Source organism: Coccinella septempunctata, chromosome 4 (assembly GCF_907165205.1).
Source record: "Coccinella septempunctata chromosome 4, icCocSept1.1, whole genome shotgun sequence".
NCBI lineage: Eukaryota > Metazoa > Arthropoda > Insecta > Coleoptera > Coccinellidae > Coccinella > Coccinella septempunctata.
This window is the reverse complement of record NC_058192.1, coordinates 2,903,203-2,925,789: the sequence shown is the minus strand read 5'-3', so window position 1 is coordinate 2,925,789 and position 22,587 is coordinate 2,903,203. Positions and strand designations below refer to the sequence as shown.

General features: G+C 36.2%; 2 protein-coding genes across 8 annotated transcripts in view; both read left to right on the top strand.

Annotated features, from left to right (window-relative positions):
* The first annotated feature begins 735 nt into the window (after positions 1 to 735).
* LOC123311777 lies at positions 736 to 9,488 on the top strand. The gene is made up of 5 exons (XM_044895869.1): positions 736 to 1,092; positions 3,907 to 4,052; positions 5,521 to 5,681; positions 8,701 to 8,870; positions 8,986 to 9,488. Exons 1-5 carry the CDS (start codon positions 1,063 to 1,065, stop codon positions 9,190 to 9,192), a joined length of 714 nt encoding a protein of 237 aa, XP_044751804.1. The 5' UTR covers positions 736 to 1,062; the 3' UTR covers positions 9,193 to 9,488.
* Positions 9,489 to 11,121: 1,633 nt separating this feature from the next.
* LOC123312204 (5-hydroxytryptamine receptor 2C-like) overlaps positions 11,122 to 22,587 on the top strand; it is a 42,985-nt gene continuing 31,519 nt past the window's right edge. For 5 of the 7 annotated variants that reach the window (XM_044896494.1, XM_044896490.1, XM_044896495.1 and 2 more), the window contains exons 1-2: positions 11,122 to 11,323; positions 19,498 to 20,066. In XM_044896494.1, the coding sequence (XP_044752429.1) occupies positions 19,514 to 20,066 (553 nt within the window). In that variant the 5' untranslated portion in view covers positions 11,122 to 11,323; positions 19,498 to 19,513. Of the gene's footprint in view, positions 11,324 to 19,152; positions 19,230 to 19,497; positions 20,067 to 22,587 lie in introns of those variants that run through there. The other 2 variants (XM_044896493.1, XM_044896491.1) reach the window with 2 other exon arrangements.

The following is a 22,587-nucleotide window of genomic DNA, read 5'->3' as shown; positions in this document are numbered from 1 at the left end:
TAAATGAATAATTTTTTGTTTCGGTGGAAAGCGCAGGTAAACACAAGTAAAAAACGAAATTATATATTCTAAGTACAAATTTTTTTTATTTTCGAGATATATCGACACGAGTCATTTTTTCGACTAATTCGAGGTCGTAGATTACGAACATGCATTTAGATTTTTCCTCAGATTAGTATTTTGGGAGATAAATCAAATTTGAGGAGCTGTAGCATCCAGAAAAAAGCCACTGGACATATATGCTGATTTTTTTGTGAAGCGCGGGTAAACTGGGGTCAGGAAATCGATCAAGATGACTCAAAATTGGTCGGTTCAAGTTGGTAGTTATCTGAACTGAAAATGGTCTGCTATTTTCGTTGAATTCCTGCGTGTGGTAGGTCCCTCATTTACGTTCTTTGTCCGAAAGATTTTGAGCAGATGGATCTTGTCCAACCAGTTTGTCGATGGTGCAGGCGTTCATTTTGGCTTATCTCAATGTCTACGTGAGCCTCAAGAATTCACTAAGAAAGGAAACTATAAGATTCCATTTTAGAGTTGTTCAATCATTCTATGATTTTCCAGCAGAAACTCGATGTGCTGGTGATCACTGAATCAGGCTCGATTTTGCATTTTCCTAGATTTTCATATCGGACAAAACCTCCTTAACACCGTAATCCACCTCGAGTGACTTCCTAACGTCCCTTCTACCTGTTCTTCGGCCGGATGGACTCCTTCCAGACTTCTTCGAAGTAGATTGTGTCGAGGACTGACCCCAGAATTCAAGAATGGCTCAGTGTCAGTTTAACCGGTATTGTATGGTGTTATAACGTTTCATCTTCGTCTTTATTGTCCCATTATTGACGGCAAAAGTCGAGCAAGACTTCCTGTGCGCACATTTTACAGCCAATAAGTAACCGTTACTGGTGGCATCGTTTGAATTTGAAATTCCGTCAGTAAATTTTCGTGGGACAGAGGCGCACACGTCGAAAATTATGCAAAAAATGAAGGAATGAGCGGCGTTTTAGTTTTTTGAATTTGTGTGTTTTCCATCATTGTTCGGTTTGCTTTGGACACTCAGCTAATATGAAAGTCAGCAATGGGATTACGTTGATGGTGAGAATCGAAATTTTAATAATTATATGATGAATGCCTCTTGAAATAAACAAAAAAATCTGTTCTTCACAAATGAGTCGAGTTTTTCAGTGATTTCAATTGAAATTCTTTCTGAGTCGAATTCAGTAGATACAGGAAGAACTTGGGGACACGTTTTATATAGGCATTTGTAATATATTCTAATGATCTCAGCGATTCAATGAGAAAATGGAAAAAATTTGTTAGTGACATTAATATTTCAAAGTGGTTTAATTTATTTTCTTGATATCTTTACGAAAAAGTGCTGTCAATACTCAAGTTATAAAGGTTTCGTTTCTTTGTTGATGTTTCCTTATTTTTGATGTGAAATTTTGCGATCACTCAAAAATTTTAAGAATTCACTGTGGTTTTTGATGGGTATCTATTTTGTCAGTCATTTTCGAAATCTATACTAGGGGAGAGTCAGAAAAATGTATGTATACATACCCAAATTACCTTTTAATTTATTGGACACAATTTTCCCATGGTTGTCAATGATTTAGAAGAAGAGTAATCTTTTTCCTGAAATTTTTCAAGGTCAAAATGAAATCATCATTCTTCTTTACACAATAATTCTCAAAAAATTCAAGAACAATTCGTAAAAATTGGTATAAAAATGAATATTTTTTCTGTTCCTCCTTCCAATGACTCATTATAATAAATAATGAAAAAACTCCTTGCTTATACACTGAAGATATCACCTAATTCTACAACCGAACACCTATAATCATCATTTATGTAGAGGAAATGCATTAAAGAAACAAGTTTTAATCAGGCGTTCACATCAATCAAAAGTCCAATCTAATGACTACCATACGGCCCATTCTGGGAAAAAAAATAGAAAATCTATTCATCCGTCAAGATTAACCAGCCATCGTTTGAATAGCTCTGACAATAACAATTTTTTTCTTAAAGTGTGACAAATTAATACAGTCATTATAAGACCAGGATCTCGTAATCATAGATCCACAGGTTGAAATTGGAGAATTGAGCTGGAGTTCACATACCTAACTGTAAGTTTTGAGTTGATGCGGATTGAGAAAAATTGGTTTGACCGTTTCATCAGAGGATTCTGTTAGGTTCAGAGTAATTTAGGTTGAAAGTTGGGATTTATCCAAATGTATGATGCATATCTGGTTCTTCGAACAGAGGATGTATCCTGTTTTTTTTCCTTTCATTTTTCTGAGCATAAATGAACACTTTACATAATTGAACAAGATTGCTTAGAACAATGAGAAAAAATTCAACTCATAACATATGATGAAGATTGTGGTAAGACCCATGAAAAATATTCAAGCTGCTTGCTCACAACTTGATAATGTGCCTCTAAAATATCCCACACAAAATACTTACTCACGTTATACAGTTATTTAAGGTCAATGATCAGCCGCGTTCCTATACAGGTGGTCAGAAGTAATGTCACGATGCCATTGATTTACCGTATCGTTTATCAACTGTAATGGCTGCTAGACCCGAGTTTCTCCAGTTTCTAAACTTGATTCGTCATATTTGAAGATAACACGAAGTATTAATAAATGACAACGAAAGAGAGTACCTAATCATCTTTGAAAGAACCAAGGGTAATCTATTTCAGGTTGAATAATTGAAGGGTTCTTCGTTATACTATGTTTGTCTTTACATTCTTTCATGAAAAAATATTTTTCTATTTATGTTCTAGCTTTATTTAACTCGTTTCTTGTTTTTGTCTTTGTGTTTCCACCTACAAGAGGTTTTTTCACATGACTGTATTTTTTATTTGAGTTTTTTTCATATATTCAGAGAGGTTGAAGTTAATTATACTTTATTCAGTGGGAAGTTCGTGCAAAAATCATTCCAGAGACGTTCAGAATCGAGAAACATTGGAATCATATCTCTTCAACCCATCAATTATGATCTCTGCATACAGAGCTAACCATTTCCTGAATTTCTCATATTGACGAATCCATTCCACGCTATAATCGGTGGTATTTGTGGTCGAAGATTAAATTAATTTCGATTTTCCAATCAACAGATAATCGGAATGTGAAACAACGGAGTCAAAGTCCATACAGCAGTTGTGAAAATGGCTTTTCACTTACCAGCCTCATGTTAATAATCCCCTATATAACCGGGTATGGAATGAATATAAATTAACTTTCCACAGAGATTCGAACGAGTTTACGAGAATTAATTACGGTTAAACTGGACTTTATGCGTTAATAAAACAGCATTATGCTGTTTCGAATTCTTCAGTGATTAATGAATTTTGCATTGTTGGAAGAAAATGTGTGAGTAAGGCTTGAATCGAAAGGTTCATGAAGATATAGCTGTGTGTATTAGGTATATTCATGATGTAAGCGAAAAATTTATCTTCAAATCCTAAACTAATGAATACTTTCAGAGGCTGAGATTATTGTTAGCAAGTTCTCCCATTCTGCTTGTTGGCCACAAATGAGTATATTTGAATGCAATTTGAAATTGGGTTGAGATTAAAGCTCTGCAATGAAATTATTCTGTATTGTATTTTAGGGGATTAAAAGGAAGCCCAAAATTGCAATATTACTTGTATTGGGAAAGCTGCCTGGATTATTAAACTGTTCTCTCAATTTGCAAGACGTTTTAAACCACAGCCTCCACCATTCTGCAACATTCACACGGATGCAAAATAAATTTCATTTCAGACGTTAATCCACTTGGAATTCAGATAATTTGCATTCAATTCTCTGAAAACATAAAGATATTGCGCACACATATAGCGATATTTCTTTGGTTCAGCGAGTAATTTCAATATTTTTCAGAAAATTCTTATTGTTCCAGGTCACAACGATACTTTGCTTCATATCAGAAGTTATATCGAAAATTCCAACTCAATGCCGTGGTGGCAGTGATCTCAAATATTTATGGGGGGATGCCCTCTCAGATAGTCCAGATTGTTTAGGACCAAACGATATGCAATACCCCACGTAAGTTGACAAACATTAATTGAATATTTCGTGGAATTCGATGCATTCATTCCGCATCTATACAAACCAAGCATAGGGTCTGTAATCTGATAAAAACACCAGATGACTGGACCAATCCTGGATGTATAACAAGAAGCCATTTGGAAACGGAATTTGGATTCCCATAAGTTTGGAAATTATGAATTTTCGTGTGAGATTTGAAGAGGTTTCAATTTCCGCGAATTTTCGGCTTTCAGGTTTAAATATGGAAGTCGTTTCTCTTCGTATAGTGAATCATATCGGCAGGATTTTATCACGAGAAGCTTGAAAGATGATACATATTGAATTCTTCTCTTCGCAGGTGAAACTCAAACCTCATATGTATTCAATCATTCGTTGAATGGCATTTTCTTCCGGAATACCCTTATACTTCCTTCGTCGAGGAGTTTAAGATTGGAAAAAGTATTTGCGAGGGAAAATGGAGTAAACTTTTTATTTATTCACTTTTTTGATTTCAACATAATTTCTGCCTTGGAAATTTTGGGGAATGAAACATTCTTATTTGAAGGAAAGTATATAGAAATATTCCGGACCTCTATTTACATCGTAGAAACGAGAAAACAACTGTTAACTGAGGCGGATATGCTGAATGAAAGGAAGGTTTCATTTGATGAGAAGAACCCGCTGTTGAAATTATGTACAAGTCAAATACTCATCTCGTCAGAGGGTACCAGATCCATCCCTGTATATTCCACCCTCATTTCCCATCCGAGAATAATTGTTTTCGCGATTAGGAGTATCCAAAGTTTTTTAAGTACATGCAAATCGCTCTATATCCATTGCGGAGCAAGCTGTCGCATAAAACCGAAGATTTTTTCGACTTAAATCGCGAAATTCCTCTCTCGCGACGTCTATACATAGTTATCGAATTGAAACTGTGTAGTTACAAGAATAATCGAATTGCCGAAGTTGGATTCGTTGAATAAATTGTTAGAATCAATACGGCGTCCATAAAATCTTACGAGGAGAAGGAATTTTCACGGAATCCTGGTCGTCTAGACACTTTTAATTCTATTAACAACCCTACGCTGCCAATCAGAGCAAGAAGTTTCGAAAATTTCTGTATCGATAATGAGGTGTTTGGAAAAGTCTGGTCATTTTTTGCTGGAACGATCTTGCACTTGGTTGGATGATTTACGTGAAGAACTGCATGTAGGCGTTTCACGTAATAATAAATTCTCTGAAACGTTCGCCGAACAGTCCAGACTTAGCAACTGGTGACCTTTTCTTATTCCCACGAGTTGAGGTCCAAAAAGCGGTTAATTTTGTATGAATTGAGATTTCGTTAAAGTACCAACCATCCCTTTTGGGAACTGAAATGATTGTTACCCTCTATTGAGTGCTCTTTCTTTTGAATCGATTTCAATGTTTATATAGTTCATTGCGAATCACTTTCACATCGTGTGTTAATTTATTATTGTTCTCTCAGTGCAGCCATAGAAAGATCCCTCAAAACCAACCCTTGGGGTGGAAATCACCGTACAGGAAGATCTCAGAAAACGACAATAGATCCTTTCGTAACAAGGAAAGCCCTCTTGAGGGCTCATGAACTCAGCAGCGTAGGTGAAGAAGCACTCATTTCAAGGAGAGGTAAGTGAATAACTTTCATCTTGCTTCTTTTAATTTCATTGCGTTACTGAGGAATTCTTGCCATTCACGATTATCTACCACAATTTGAGTTGAGTTCGCCATCAGACGACATCAGGAAATGTGTCGAAACAAGTTCTAAACCCAGCGACATGTTGCTGTGAAACTTCTGGTGTCCAGTTTACACGATTGTGGAATACTAGGAGAGTTGGATTTCCGTTAGATGAAAACACGACATAATAAATCATTCATGAACTTTGACGTTGATGTTCCGTTAAACATCATCTATCTAGGATGTAGAATTCACAACCAGTTCGTTGAAATTATTCGAAAAATAATTGATACTTTGCTCACTTTTAATGGGCTCATTGTTGAAATGTCAGATTAAGTTTGTTTCTTTCGTGGGATTTCGTCTTAAGTCGTTTTTTCAAGTCAGTGACACGCTACTCAATCGGTGACAGGAAGATCTATTGAATTAACTGTTAATCCACTTATCTGCCTCACGAGGTAGCTTATAAGATCAAAGTTTGGAAGGAAATGGTTGGCTGCCAATGGATTCATATGATTAAATCATTAGTTTATGTTCGAATGAATGTACGAATAGGGAAAATCGATCCTATATCTCCCTACAAATCTTATGATTATTTCCAGATACTAGATTATATACAACAAGATAGCTTGAAATATACTGCTCCACAAGAGGTATATCGTATTCAATCGTTTTTAAAAGTATGTAATCTTCGAGAAAATGAGATATTTCGTCAATCTGGTCGCTTTTTTTTTAAAGTTTGGTTCTTTGCATTTGCTTCATGAATGTTCTTATTTTGAAATGATGTCAGTTTATCAACGGCTTCGATTTGAAACGAGTTTTCTGAAAATGTCAAGACGTAAATTAACAAACGCTGAGGCTAATAGGGCTATCGGAATGCGACAGGGTGGCCTAACTCAGGTTGTTTTAGCGGAAAGGCTCCAAGTCAGCCAAATAGTGATATCTCGACTTTGGAATAGGTTCAGGGAGACAGGTTCCGTGTTATAAAGACCAAGGCTTGGTGGGCGACGAAAAACAACACCTGCTCAGGATCGTTTCATCATCGTTTCGGCGAGAAGAAACCCTACATCTACGTGTAGAATGCTACGGAATACTCTTCAAAATGCAGATGGGGTCCAAGTTTCCATCGAAACCATCAGACGACGTTTGAGAGAGGTGAATCTAGGTTTTAGACGTCCATTAAGAGGAATTCCATTAAAACGCGACCATAAGTGTCAAAGACTGGAATGGGCAAGGCAACATATCAATTGGAACGATCAATGGCGTAGTGTCCTTTTCACTGATGAATCCAGATATGGACGATTTTCAGATTCTCGAAGAATAAGGGTATGGACACTCCCACGCATACCCCTAATCGTCGCTATGTCCAAGCAGTCCATCCATTCCGAGGGGGTAGTGTTATGGTATGGGCCGGGATATGTTTCAACGGGCGCACAGATCTGCACATTTGTCCTGGGAATATGACCGCCTTACACTATAGGGAGCATGTCATTGACAATGTTGTGCCAAATTTTCACGCTGCTATTGGTGAAACTTTTCAATTTCTAGACGATAGCCATAGTTAAGAATGCGCGCGAGGAGCTTGGTATTCCACATTTACCAATACCTCCGCACTCACCAGATTTGTATTGCATAGAACATGCGTGGGATATGCTCCAAAGAAGATTAGATAATCATCAACCTACCCCAGAATCCTTAAATGATCTGAGAGAGCTTCTGCCAGGTTTATGGAACCAAATTCCTCAAGAAATGTTCAACAACCTCGTGTGTGGTATGCAAAGAAGATGTCAAGCTGTTATTGATGCCCGTGGCGGCCATACATTGTATTGATAGTCTTAAAATGCTTGAATTCTCTGGGGATAAAATTTCGTTATTTTACCCGATTTTTCTTAACCACCCCGTATACGCTGCAGACCTACAGGTTAAAGTAATTTGCAACTTGAAATCATATTAATGTGAATTTTCATCACAAAAATCTTATTTTAACTATATTTTTTTGCAATTCAAGTCAATATCCCTAACTCATGTGGAGTAGTTTATATTATTGCAAGGCTCAGATATTCATTCAGTAATTTTCTCGGCTGTCCCGACAGAGGCTTGTCTTCAACGCTGAAATCACCACTCTTGAAACGTCGGTCGGTAGCATTCCCTGCATGATCTATCAGATGGAGTATTGCCAAAATAAACTTCCACGAGCATTGATGAATTTCAGCTGCAACTAGGTGACTTATGTCTTCCATTCCGGACAAACTTCTCGACCTCACTTTGTACCCTGCAAAAAACAACTTACCATCCTGAAATTCTCAACTGCCCATCGTTAGGACAGCCTTTTTAGGAATTTCCCATATGTGCGCCGATATATGGATGTTCCAAGTTTTCCCAAATTGTCGATTCGGTTCCGGGAAACTTAGTCATCCGCCGTGGAAAGTCGGCCATTCATGTGCTTCCACGAATTGAAGTTTGTCTTTGGGGCCCTCGTAAAACTTCGTCGACTTACTTGTGAATTCTCACGATATCCCCAGAGTAAACATGGCAAATTATCGCGTGAAGCTTATGATTTACCATGCGTAATTAGCGACTACTTTTTCATAATTCCACGGTCGACAGTTGCCGTTATAACTACCGTGAATTTAGGGCAGGACAACAGAAGGAATAAAAATTGTTGAAGCGGCACATAGGTGGATAATTAATTGAGTCGTAATTTTTCGGTTTTTTGAGTGAGAGATTTGTGTGCTTTTTCTGAGCGAACTAAACAACACAGGCTACACAGATTCAGTAAAATCTAGTGTGAACCGTTGCTTTGTAATGAATTTTGTCACCATAATGAGACTACTGAAGATTTCTTGATTATATACAGATTCCTTTCTCTCGTCGTCCAGATTACAGACATTTTGAGAATGCCCCTGAACTTATAAGCATATGAATTCATTTCATTATTGAAAAAATTCACCAAGAACGTTTTTATTTTTTCAGGAAGGGCTTCATATCCATCTTCGTCTAGCTCTTGCGCTGGCACACCTTCTCGGCTCTGCAAGACAAGGTACAACACAACAGCTCCCATGTATGGTGTTTCTCTCACTTCAGGACAACCTGTTACGATCGTACAAAAGTTTCCAGATCTCCTTCAACAAGTAGTTTTCGAGGTGAGACGTTCAAATCGATCGAAAACTATCGAATTATTTTTGAGGCATAAACTATTGATGTTTCAAGCATTGTACGTGATGATTCATAGCACTTAATCACCTTTTATTTTTCAAGGTTTGTGAGAGCAACGAATGCGATGTGGTTAGGGGTGAATGCACCCAAACTTACGTCCCTTATCTATTTCTGGTGATACCACTGGGACCGGTCACGCTTACAGGTCAGGACTACGTGTTGGTGGAAAGTGGATGCGTGTGCAGGCCGAAATATGCTACGCAAACAGTTCAAGATTCCAATCCCCTGCCTGCCATTCCAGTTCTATAAGAAATGTACAAAGAATATTGACTAGAGAGAGAAATTTTGATCGTACGATTAAAGTGAGATTGTTTTATTGTGGAAGTATATGTATTTTTAGCTATAGGATGCTTCTCAGCTATTGAAAATATCGGATAAGATTAAAAGAAAGATCTTCAATGGAAAATTAGTTTTTTCATTCGATTAAAATATTATTTATTTTAGATATGTAGTGTATTATATATTTATATTTATTTTTTAACTGAATGAGATGGAAACTTGACTTATAATTAGAAATTGTGATTCGTTTTGATTAAAATTTTTATATGGTGTTTTATTGTTTCCTCTGGATGTTATTGCTATTGGTGAAAAGTGATTTTTCACACACTGTTTTAAGTAAGGTACTTTAAAAGATGGAATGAGTGATGAAAAATTGAAAAAAAGGTCGTAGGAAATATAATGTTCCAAACTGATGAGTAAAGTCTCTTTCCCGCACTAAAAGAAGGGATGAGTGGGAAAAAAATACCAATTTCTGGATTTCAATAGCAACTCAGTCTTGTCAGTCGAAAAAACCTCAATATGACCTGATTTACTGCTGTACTTCAACGATACTAATTGTTTGAAAAAGGTAATTTCTTCTACTCAAAATTTTGAGTATGTAATGAAACTATGCTGTTTAGTTTTTGAAGTAAGACGTGAAAATTTCCGTATGGGAGGAGTTTGGTCATGAAACTATCACAATTTGAACATAAATTGAAAAAAAGAAAAGAAAAGTAGGCAGTTGCAAATTGGCGTATGCGCTAGTCAAATGGTAATTTAAAATATTCAGGGTGTTTCTGTTGTGTCCTATTGTTTCTTAAGGATGTAACTCCTCAGGAATTTCAAAAAAGAGTTCGTATCAACTCCTCAGCTTTCGTGCTACAGAGTAAAAAAGTTATTAAAGTTATCTAAGAATGTTTCTTATTAGTTTTATTTCTGTGGCTCGAATGTTGAGAGACTCAGGATATTTTATTTCACTATGAATCTCGGATTCATCTTGGATTCATAGAACAGTCACAAAAATTCCTGAGAGCATTTTAGAACAAAACATCTATGTTCTTGAATTTGATCAGCGATTCAAACCATTGAAAATTTCACGCAAAGGCTTATTTTTTTTTAATGATTGTTCTCTCACATCACGAAATCAAAGATAAATATACAGAAATAACAAAGAGTGACAACATGAGATAATTTACAAGAGAATTTGGGAAACACAAGTTTCGAATTTCAAGAGACAAGCTTCAACCTTTTCAGAAATAGTTTAGTTTAATTTTACTCTTGAATTCTCCAACCTCAGTAAAGTTCCGAAGAAAAGCTTATTGTCAGACGGAACACAATTTTTGTGACAAGTAAGTAAAGCTCAGTAGTTTTCAAGAAAGACGTAGGAGTTTAATTAGATTTTCGAAATTTAAATGGCCAAAATTTCAGAGAGGTTAGAATTATTTTCCTCGTGCTCTATTCCAATGCTTCATTTTGGATACTGTCTTTGAGTGTCTAGAAACCACCTCAATTCTAATTATTGCAAGTGTATAATTTGTTTCATATGTGCGCCATTCTAAAAATATGTAGTAGGTAATAGCCACTCAGACGTGTTGTGCATTTTTTTGACTCGACCAAAATCTCAACCGGTTTTGCTCTAGGTCTTGGACCATCTTGATTCGAATCTCCTTGAAGAAGTTCCTGTTACTATCAAATATGTATGAAAAAAAATATAGGTTCACTTCAATATTCGCTAGTCTCAACCGACTAATTCAGTCGTTCATAATACCTCGAGGAGCACAGAAATCTGCGAAAAGACAAGAGACATTTCAGGTCCTTACCGCCCTTCAGTCGTGCGTTTTGGGGGCCGAAAAAACTTTGGATTGTACCATCATCGCTGCTCACTGCTCAGCTCCAGTCGCTTTTCGACAACACAACCGACAAGGCTAAATTCTTCAAACGTTGCCGCGCTCTCTCCGTACGCATTTTCTCGTGTTTTCCCAGGAAAAACTATGGAGGATTTGTTTGATGTTGATATCGTAAAGCTTAGTTATGATCTGTCTCGTAATTCTGGTGGAGTTTACCTAGGTGTCGGTGTGAATTAGATTTAGGGCCCAACAATTGTTGACAATCTTTGGAAAAGGTGAGTTAGAAGAGAATCAGTATTTCTCCGATGTGGAATATTCACACTTTTAGTGGGAAACTTATGGGAAAAGTGCTCATGCAATGGGAAATGAAGCCTTCGTATTAATTTCTAACCCTGCACCTCTATTTTGCTTAGCGAGTCTCTATAATGACAATCAAAAAAACTTTTCCAAACGAAGAGCTCAATATTTGACAATATACACTTGAATTTTATCGAAGATACAAGGTAAAAATCTACTTTGTGAAGAATTAATCGAAATTTGCATCTCTGGACTAATCCAATATTGTTTTATCAGTGATAACATCACAGCAGAGTGAAATTGAATCTGGAATAAATGAAAAACTTTCAGGTGACTTTGCTTTTATGATATGGCAACAATTTTGCAGTGAAAATTGATTTTTTCCCAATTTTTTGGACACACACATCGTATTTGTTTTTATAATAGAGGTTTCGCTGATTATAAATTCTAATAGGTGTGTTGATTATATCATTTTGAATAAATTCGGCTATTCTGTTCCAAACTGCTTGTATTGGTCAAATTATAGCTGGATATTTTCCAAAATCACAATGATATACAGTGATAGGCCAAAAACATCAAAATAACAAAGTGACTTCGGTTTCGGGAGTAAAATGGATTTTCAAGGATACATTTTCAGTTCTTTTTTAGGCTCTATTACTGGTATCCTCTTTTGGAATCCCTAATAACGGATTACCCACATTACACCCGAAGAAAATCCATTGATGAGGAATCTTGAAGTGTTTTTGTTTAGAGTAGTGATAAGTTCAATCGATAATTCAGCTGCGAACATACCGAATATCATTATTACATTGAACCAGAGTCGCTAAAGATATATTAAGTGATTTTTTATTGCTATATTTTAATTTTATTACAATTGAAGAAGTTAATTACCTATATTATGAATGTAAACGGAGCTACCGACAATTTTATGCGTAGATAAGTTGATTTACACACTGTGAAACATATCCTTAACACTGAAATAGTTAATTCTCTTTTTTTCAAGAATTTATGAAAACCCATACGTCTAGATTCCATATTTCACATTCGATTTCCAAATGAGCCGTATACAATTACTCAAAAATAAATTGTTCTGTCGGATAAAACACTTTCACTTTTCACGAATGTTATCAGTAGGAACTGGAACTCTACCAGAATCGCCCCGAATCTTTTCGGCCATAAAATCAGAGAACCTATGTTCGGAATAGCTTCCTGTGCCTACGCAAGTAATAAATTTTTCTATAACGCCGAATTAATCCGTGAAAATTGCACCGAATCGCTTTTTCCAGGGAAACGAGGAAACTTTATGTTTACGTTTATATTAGTCAGAGCACCTTTTTGTTGATAATATAAATGAACAAATATATAAAAAGATTAGCGGGCGAGAGGATAACTCTCTGATGCACGGGCCTGGATGCTGGATTATCTGGAGATTGAATCAGTGTGTGGTCATCAAAGCACGGTTGGACCATTAAAAACGAAGTGGGAAAGGGTTTATGTGTGGGTATTTGTAGGCGGGTAACTAGATTTGCTGATTTTGGGAATGAAACCATCTACATATGATATGAATAAAGCGGCAAGGCTCATCAAAACCCATCGTGAAAATACGTGAGAAAATAATAATCTCATTTCTCATGGGAATCATTCAAAAGCAAGGTTATTGAATTCACAGATAGAAGACATAGAAATTGAATGATGTTTAAACATAGACTTATTACCCCGATATGTCTATGTCTATGTCTCTATGTCTATGTCTATGTGTTTGAATGCTTTAGTTTCTGTGACTGATGTATTATCACGTATCAAGTTGTTCATTTTACTGCATAATATCCTTCATGAATATTTAAATATGGTTCCATTGAGCTGGTACAGTGATGGCACGGATTTTTAAAAGCTCTTGAACACCCCTTTTCATAAATTCATTGATTGTAGCCAATCTATATTGAAATGGTTGGAAATTTTGTTCTGCTCTGGTAATAGCTTGGTTAGATGATTTTCCCAGTTTGAATTTTAATTTTTCCTATAGGTATATAAACGTACGTTGGCGTTGGAGTCAAAGTTTACTCCTATCCTGTTTTTTTTTATCGATTGCTGAGTCAGAACTGAACTTTAACACTTCAGATCAAGGAAGTTCATCAACGCACACCAGACAGGGATGACGATAGTTCAGGATACGCTGAACAATTCGATGACGTGAAAGATTTTACATCAAAATACTTGGGTAAGGTCCGGTTCAGCTTTTACCTCAAAAAGATCACGTGTTTTATCTTTATGAATATAATTACCTGATCTTGATAACGTTCTTGAAACCAGGGTAGCGATTTATTCTCCGTAATATAATTTAGACGAAAATTATTCGATGGAACTGTTAATATTGATACTGCTGAGAGCAGTCTGCATTCGCAACTTGACAGGGAAATATTTTTCTGGTGTGATAAACGATCTAAGTTATATGCGTTAAAAAACGAGAAGGGATGAAGTTTCTGTGTTTGTTAGAAATCCCACTTCCACAAAGGACGAAGCTATGAGTTTTTGTCGGGGTTGCAAACATATTTCTTGAAAAATAATCGCCACCTTGGGCTATACGCGACTTTGCCTGAAGGCAAATGGGTACGTTGACAAATCACGTACCTCCCAGGTTAAAAAAATCCATAGGACGTTAAATCGTGATAATTCCTGGGGAGATGTAGAAGAATGTGTTGGGAATTCCAACGGAATCTTCCTTGTATGCAGGTATATGTCCTTTATATCTTCCCATAATCAACCGGACCCTGGAGTACAACTAAGTTGGCTTCGATTGCCGACTTATCATCGAAGCAAACAAGAAATCCTCCCAAATTTGCGACCAAAATCCGGATCCGAAGAAAATCAACGGAGCGTGTTTCGAATCCACGATATCTTCATTTTTCCACGTAGTGATGAAACTCTATGGTGGGCTCGTCCGTATTTGAATGCGTCGTACGTCCTTCAGTCCAATCCTTTGGTTTGTATGGAGGTTGCACTCTGACAAATTGGACCTTTTGAATGTTAAATGTAACATTAACATCGAGCTCACAGGTCTGTTACAATACGCACGACTAAGTACAAGGGACTGCAAGGAAAAACAGCGTATTTCGCAGGATTCTGAAAACAATGTATATCGATCATGGTACGAAGGATAAGGAAGGAATTTCGGAGACGGACATCCTGAACGAAAACATCAAGGGTCTGAATGAAAGAACTTGAAACCGTAGAAAGGAAGAAATTCGACAGAAATTATCCATTGTTACTCGAGACAGGCATTTAAACGGTCATATTTGAAGAAACAGAACTAGCCTACAATGGAATATTCATACAGTTCAAACAATACACCAATCGAATACAAAAAAAAAATACAAACTACTTCTGAAATGTTCACAGATTTCGTTTTGAGACAACAAAAATATGTTTTACAATAAAACCACGATATCTTACCTCTATAATGAGGATAATACGAACAATGGGACCAAAAAAACAAATGAGTTGTTGGTGTCATTATACCGTTGAACCCATTTTCCTCACACCTACATTCCGCATCAAAATCATACAGACGCAATCTGTACTGATATGTGATCATGCAGGATCTTCCAAGGTTTTCTCCATTATCTAGTGATAAGTGCAAAACTTTTTTATGAAATGCTTTCTCTCGATTTCGGATAACAATACCCTTCTTCTTCGCTTCTGATTGTGGCTGAAGGAATTTAATTAATTTCCTGTGTTAACGGATGAAGAAAACTCAGCGCATTCTTTCGAACAGTATCCATCGCATGCTGAATCCCCTCAAATATATGTTTTTAGAATTGAAGTCAACGTGAATTCAACATTCTTCGCAGATGTCGGAATTAACAATTAAATTCTCTCGAAAAGTCTCTGAAACTATTCGAAATAAGTTGATGAGCACGATTTGAAACCACCCAGATATTCAGTCCTATCGATTCTTTCTAAAAACAGATATTATTGAGTAAAATATGAAAAAACGCTAATTATCTCAGTAGAATTTATTATGCACCCACCTACTGAATTCTTATCAGGAGACTTCTAGTACAATCTATCAGTATATACATATAATGATGTATCGACAAAGTAGCAAACATAGTTATGAGAGTTCCTGATGAATTAACACACTATCAACAAATTTCTTTTCCCACTCCAGTAAAAAAAAATAAACTGGAATGATTAATGCATTTTCGAATCCATTAACCCTCAAGGTTTGATTACAAAACGTTAAAATGATCATCGGTACTAATTAGCTTGAATGAACTTTGAATTTTCTGTCATGATGAAATATGTTTTACCTGTAGGTATCGGTAGATTTCATTGTGAGTGGGAAGTAATTTTCGAAAAAGAATCATATACTTGTGGTGAATAAACTAACTCTCTTAGAAAATGAGGGTGTCACAACACTCGATATAAAGATTCCATAAAGATGTCTTTTGGTTTTGTAGACGAAGGTTTCAAATGTTAAAAGCCAGTCCCTCTAATTTTGAAGCTGCTTTTAGTTCTGGTTAAGGAAGCTTCAAAATGAAAGGGACTATAAAATAGGTCCTTTTCCAAACACAACATTGGCCACTCAGCGTCTGTTAAAAATTTCCTTAAACAATAATATCTATATATTTCAATCGACACTATGAATAAGTCAGTGTTCGAGTTTGTACTTTTATGACCTTAATTTTTTATGGTACCCACAAAGTAATAGATCGATTTCACATTGACTTGATCAATAGAGGTTAGTTATTAGGAATTTTATCGATTGATAAACTTCAACATGCGACTCTTTTATAAATAAACATAATAGCTATTCATTGAACTCGTTTATTCGTCTATATGTTCTTATCTACCAGGTCCTAGGAAAATATAAACCGATTGAGTATTTTCTATTATGATCCAGTGATAGCCAAATGTCTGATTTTCCATTTCTTTCGATCTTTTATTCAACATATTGATACAAAGCTTTATTTCTTTGCCTGAAATCGATGACGGTTCCACTTCTATAGGTACGATTTGTTACAACGGAAGAAATTATTGAGAGAATTGAAACTGACAAATATAATAGGATAATGGTTGGTTGATTGATGATACCTAACTTCTTGAGGAGAATCAATGTCGATGTAAGCGAGTAACGAATGAGAACAGTCCCTGATTGTTTCATTGTGCCAATAGAAGAAGGAATACAACAATTAATGTTGGGCTAAAGCTGTACATACTGTATCTATATTGCGCCATTTACGGAAGCATCTTCTTCAGACACAACTTGTTTTCACTTGTGTACTCAACAATTTTTCTCTGCTTGGTACCATTTAGATTCATGATTATATTTTGGGTAAACTTTTCATGAGTTAGCAGTGGCGTCCTTCTTTTTTCACACTCATCTTGGGTTGAAACAAAAATCCTGTTGAAATTCCTCGAAATTTCCTCCTGTTGGAAACAGTTGGAATCCCAAACTGCACACGAGCCAATCTTTCCACGTCAGTAACTAATCACAGATCCAGTTCTTCGCATTGTTTTCTATCTTTGAACAAGAACAAAGGGCCTTTCATACTATTCTTTCGTAATTTTCGTAGGCCCGTGAGCAGAGGATTGATCCCCTTGATCCCCCTATCAACGCCACTGTATAATTATGCTAACAAGGAGACGGAAGCTGGGGAACCGCGTACTCGAACCCATTAAAACCCTTGTGAAACCCTTCATATGCTTTTTAATATGGGCCTCCACATCATGCCGGAATATATTTTCATATATTCAAATTGCTATTTTCTAGGGCATGCAGTAAAGGAGACATTTGGATTTCGGGATTTGCAGAAATATCTCGGATCCTCTCGGAGCTGAAAGTTACAATCTGAAGGGGTATCTCCTCGTAATAAAATGCTTAATATGCGCGGCTTTATGGATCTTATATCGAAAGGTTGTTGACAACGATGCTGAATAATATTTCATAAAATGCAAATAAGGGTTTGCATGTGTTACATCTCGAGCCATATTGACTGTCGGGAAAACTAGCTAACTGAATAAAACAGGCATCATGTTAACTTCATGCTCTGATTGAAGGGCATATGAAATATTCGATTTCCGAACGCGACGGCCGTGAAAACGTCTGAATTTCATTGGAGAGCTTTAGGTTTCCTTGGAGGAAACAAAAGGAAATTCAATTCTGATGCTGAAACGACTCTATCCATGTATATATGGTGTTTGTTGAATATACAGTTGTCTGTGAATGATTGAAGTATACTGCATTCACATTTATTTTAGCAGTCGGTTGGCCATGATAATAATTTTCTCAAGTTTTTGTAACCAGAACGGAGTAAGGTTGGCACTCATGAAAAGTCGTTAATGTCATAACGCCGTTGCCACAACTGATATCAATTTTTATCACGAAAATGCTGAAAGTGATTGAAAAAAGAGACAGGGTTTCAGGAAGTGCTATTTAGAATTCAGGTCCGCTCATTCAAATAGTTATTCTAAAATCCACAATACGTCAGACGGTAGCGAACATATTCAATGTAAGAGAATTTATATAATGTTTCATCTGAATCTAAACGACTTATATTTCAGCTGAATATTTCCACAATCAGAAAGATTGTGAATGAAGAGGATGACAAAGAATTTCCTTCTATTGGGAGACCCAAAAAAGTGGTGGCATTTGAGAATTTTATGTTTGAGTGAATTAATGCGAAAAGTTTACTACAGGATTTTCGATTAATGTCATCGTAGAATAAGTTACCGAAAATTGCTTTTTCTATTTTTCATTTGACTTGTCCTATACATCATAAATGTCTTAAGGTACCAATAAATACCTAATTATTATTATTATATCAACGCATTAAGATGAACAGCTACAAATACGCGCCAGTTGTCCTGTTAATTGTTTATTTATGTGAAACTTTTGTTCAAAGGTGAAGTTCATCTTGACTCGAAACTTTCTTTAATTTCTTTCACTTATATTGATGCAAGATCATTTTTGTTGAAGAATTTAACATTCTTGTAATTATCCGTTAATTCCTTCGGGAGATACCCATTCCCAACCAATGCAACATATGCATTTCATCTTCGGGTTAATATTTTTGAAATCTACAACTGATGTAATGTGTTCAAACTTTAGCCAAAGAAGATAACGAACATTAACTCTCCTCAAGCTAGTGCATATTATGATATTATACTGATCTCTTGTATTTTCAATGCAAATACATAACTGGATTTGGTATGCTTTCAATTAGTTTGTATAAACTTTAATTATGTTTGTCATAAATTTTCCGAAGAGATTCGACATTGTGATAAAATACGTAATATCAAAAACTTTTACGTAGAACGGGCAACATAGCGTTGATTTAAAATCCAAAAATGTTTTGACAAGCTTCATAACCCCACATTTTCGTACTATACAGAGTGAAATGTGTCAAATTTCCATGGTCAACCGACTGCTTAAATAAAAGTGAGTGAGTATACGTATTTTTATTCGTTTTCATAACAAGAGCAAGATTTAAATCATATATTGTTTCCATCATATAGGATTTATACGATCAACTAGACCTTTTGAAATGTATAGCCCAAGAGCCCCCAAAGTCTCGTGAATTGTACGAATATTTCTGTTTTATCCAATTCTCCGCAGCCTTAATTTCCATAACATGCTAGTAAAACAAGTCTGCGGAAAATGTTGCCATGTTTACAGCCAATAAACATTTATGATATTTCCACATATAATGCTTCCTACTCCTCTAAATATTTGGATGCTGGTTATCCGTTATCGAGATATAAAAAGTCGATTATCATTCGAATAATGGTTGTTACACACCAATAATGACATCCCATCTCATTGAATGAAAGCATTCAGCATCTGACATTGATCGGATGAGGTTATGTGTGGATGTTTATGAGGTGTTTGTCCAAACATGCAAATGATAATTCGATACTGACAATTAACAAAAAAGAGTTGGGATAATTATATATTATAAAAATCCTACCAATTGAGCATAAGCTAACCTAACCTAACCTCTCCCACATAATCCTTCTAATTGACCATAAGCTTTTAGTAAATGTAGCATAGAATAACCAATGAGCCAATGAGGGATCAGAGGGTGTTTCTGTAGGCTAAACTAACGACTGGCTGTTTGGTCAAAATTGAAGTTTATCCTCAATTTTTCAGCAGCTGATCTGAAGCGATGCTCCAACCTAGAAAAGAAAGTGCCAAGTTTCTCTACCACTCCACAGCATGCCAGATTGAACCACCGCCGAGCAACTGCGATAAAAACACAACTTTGAACATTTCCTGTGTGGAAGTCGGTAAAAAATTCCTGGAATACTACTGCGAACAGAATCCCAACGTGACAGACATTTTCACTTGCGTTTCTTGCGATGATCTAAACGTCACCAGGAGTGTGGAGGTGCGAAATTTCAGTGACAGCATTAGTGACTTCTCGTTGGCGATTTCTAATCGCGAGTGCAATCTAGTGAACCAAAGTGATATTTTATGGATTTGCGGGTTGAATAGGAGTGCGGAAAAAGTATCAGTAGGCGTTGAATATGACTGGAGCTATCTGTTCGTTGTTCTGTTCATACTGGCTGGAGGATTGGGGAACATTTTAGTTTGTTTAGCTGTAATTTTGGACAGGAGGTTACAGAATGTGACTAATTATTTTCTTCTCTCCTTGGCCATCGCGGACTTGCTGGTCAGTCTGTTTGTGATGCCGCTAGGGGCGCTACCTGGATTTTTGGGTGAGTATCTAAAACAATTCTATTTATCTTTATATTAAATAAGATATCTGCTTTCGGTCATAGTTATTTTAAGAAATATAAAAGGCTCAATATCTTCCAAAACTTCTATTGGACTTTTTACGTTAATCACCCTGTATTATTTCGATGAGGAAACGATTCAACAACAAATTACTTATTGAGCATAATGAAGCCTCTCGATATTTCGAACAAAAATTAATCCTTCGAGTTTATTGACACGTGCCCTAAACCGTTCACCCCTGTTATGTCGACAGTAAACCAACCCCTGGAAACCGCCGACAAACTACAATTTTCCGCTTGTTTTCATCTTCAAAAAATAATAAATCGTTACTCCCAGCGATAAAGTTCGGATTTGAATTAATTATTTCGCTCGGTAACGATCTTAGAAACAGGCATTTCCTCTACTCATAAACTGGTCTTTACATTGGAAAATCGTTAATTTTACGATGCCCATAACGGCTTAGTCGCGTCGTTATTGGAAAACGAAATCATATTTTTCCAGGGTGAGGTCGTAAAGTATTTTGAAACAGTCTGATTCCCATAAAAATGTACGCATTACTTATGGGGGAAATTATGGTAGAAATTGATGAGGATGCGAGAAAGGTTCGTTTGTTATTGGTTACTTGATAGGAATTTTTTTAGTTTGAATGTGGATTTTAATTCAGAGTACAGGGCGTCACACGGTGGATCGCCTATAAGACGTTCATAGAGCGCACAGTACACAGTGCGGAAGCCTATCTCCCTTCGTTCAGATTTTCATCTTCAAAACGGCATTTTTTCAAAAATTGCAGATTTCAATCTTCAATATCTCCTGTTATATTCGTCTGATCCTATTGGGATTTCCGGTTGTATAATCAGCGCTGCCCAGACTTCCACCCTAGCATAATAACTCGATTTCGAAAATCTCGATTTTTTGGGTCAAAAATGAGCAAGGGGTTAGACCCCCCTAAAATGACCTATTTGCTACTCTGCCTAAAAATCAGGATGTTCTATGACTATCCTCGGATATGGAGTGCATAGAATTTGTTTCGAAGATTCTAGAAAAACAAACAGTTGATGATTCAATAGAGAATTGCACTCCAGAGAGTTCTTCGAAGTCAACTCGAAAATGAAAAGTGGGAAAACAAAAAAAATTATTTTCTCTCAAACAGTGTCAGACATTGGGAAGTTTGGTATGAAAATGTAGGTTTTCGAATACGCTGTATCTATTGCAGCCATTTGCGGAAGCCTATCTCCCTTCGTTCAGATTTTCATCTTCAAAATGGCATTTTTTCAAAAATTGCAAATTTCAATCTTCGATATCTCCTGTTATATTCGTCTGATCCTATTGGGATTTCCGGTTATATAATCAGCGTTGCCTAGACTTCCACCCTAGCATAATAACTCGATTTCGAAAATCTCGATTTTTTGGGTCAAAAATGAGCAAGGGGTTAGACCCCCCTAAAATGACCTATTTGCTACTCTGTCTGTAAATCAGGATGTTCTATGACTATCCTCGGATATGGAGTGCATAGAATTTGTTTCGAAGATTCTAAAAAACCAAACAGTTGATGATTCAATAGAGAATTGCACTCCAGAGAGTTCTTCGAAGTCAACTCGAAAATGAAAAGTGGAAAAACAAAAAAAATTATTTCCTTCTAAACAGGGCCAGATATGTGAAATTTTGGTATGAAAATATAGGTTTTCGAACACGCTGAATCTATTGCGAGCAATTTTGAAAGCCTATCTCCCTTCGTTTAGATTTTCATCTTGGAAATGGCATTTTTAAAAAATTGCAAATTTCAATCTGCGATATCTCCTGTTATATTCATCTGATCCAGTTGGAATTTTCGGTTCTATAATCAGCGTTGCCTAGGCTTCTACCCTAGCACAAGAACTCGATTTCGAAAATCTCGATTTTTTGGGTCAAAAATGAGCAAGGGGTTAGACCCCCCTAAAATGACCTATTTGCTACTCTGTCTAAAAATCAGGATGTTCTATGACTGTCCCCGGATATGGAGTGCATAGAATTTGCCGAAAACCGAAAGTTCATATCCAAAAAAATCCAACAAAACTGTGCTCAGTTCCTTATGAACCCTGTAGACCACATGTATCTAATATTTCAATTTTGTTTTTGAGAGCCTTCGTGTAGGAAGAAATATGGCTACCCGAACCATACATTACTGGCAGAAACAATTCCTGTTTTCATGAATTATGTTTGTTGGAAGGAAAAGAGGATGTTGCCAAAGGAATAACTTCCTAGAAATAAATTTTCCTTATCTCTTGGAATGAGCCATGCGTGCTCATAATCAATCAAATTTTAAAGTTTCATACAGTCCACTTTGTTTTGAATTCAAGTGTGCTGGACACAATCGATACTTCCAAAATCTTTCAGCGCCAACAATAAAGTTTGAAACTGCGCTTGGTTTGGTAACTTGAAGAAAAGAATTCAAATCAGTTTGGAACACTATCGGAAAGGTTACTTTTTCAACAAATTTTTCACTCTTAAAATGATAAAGAATTG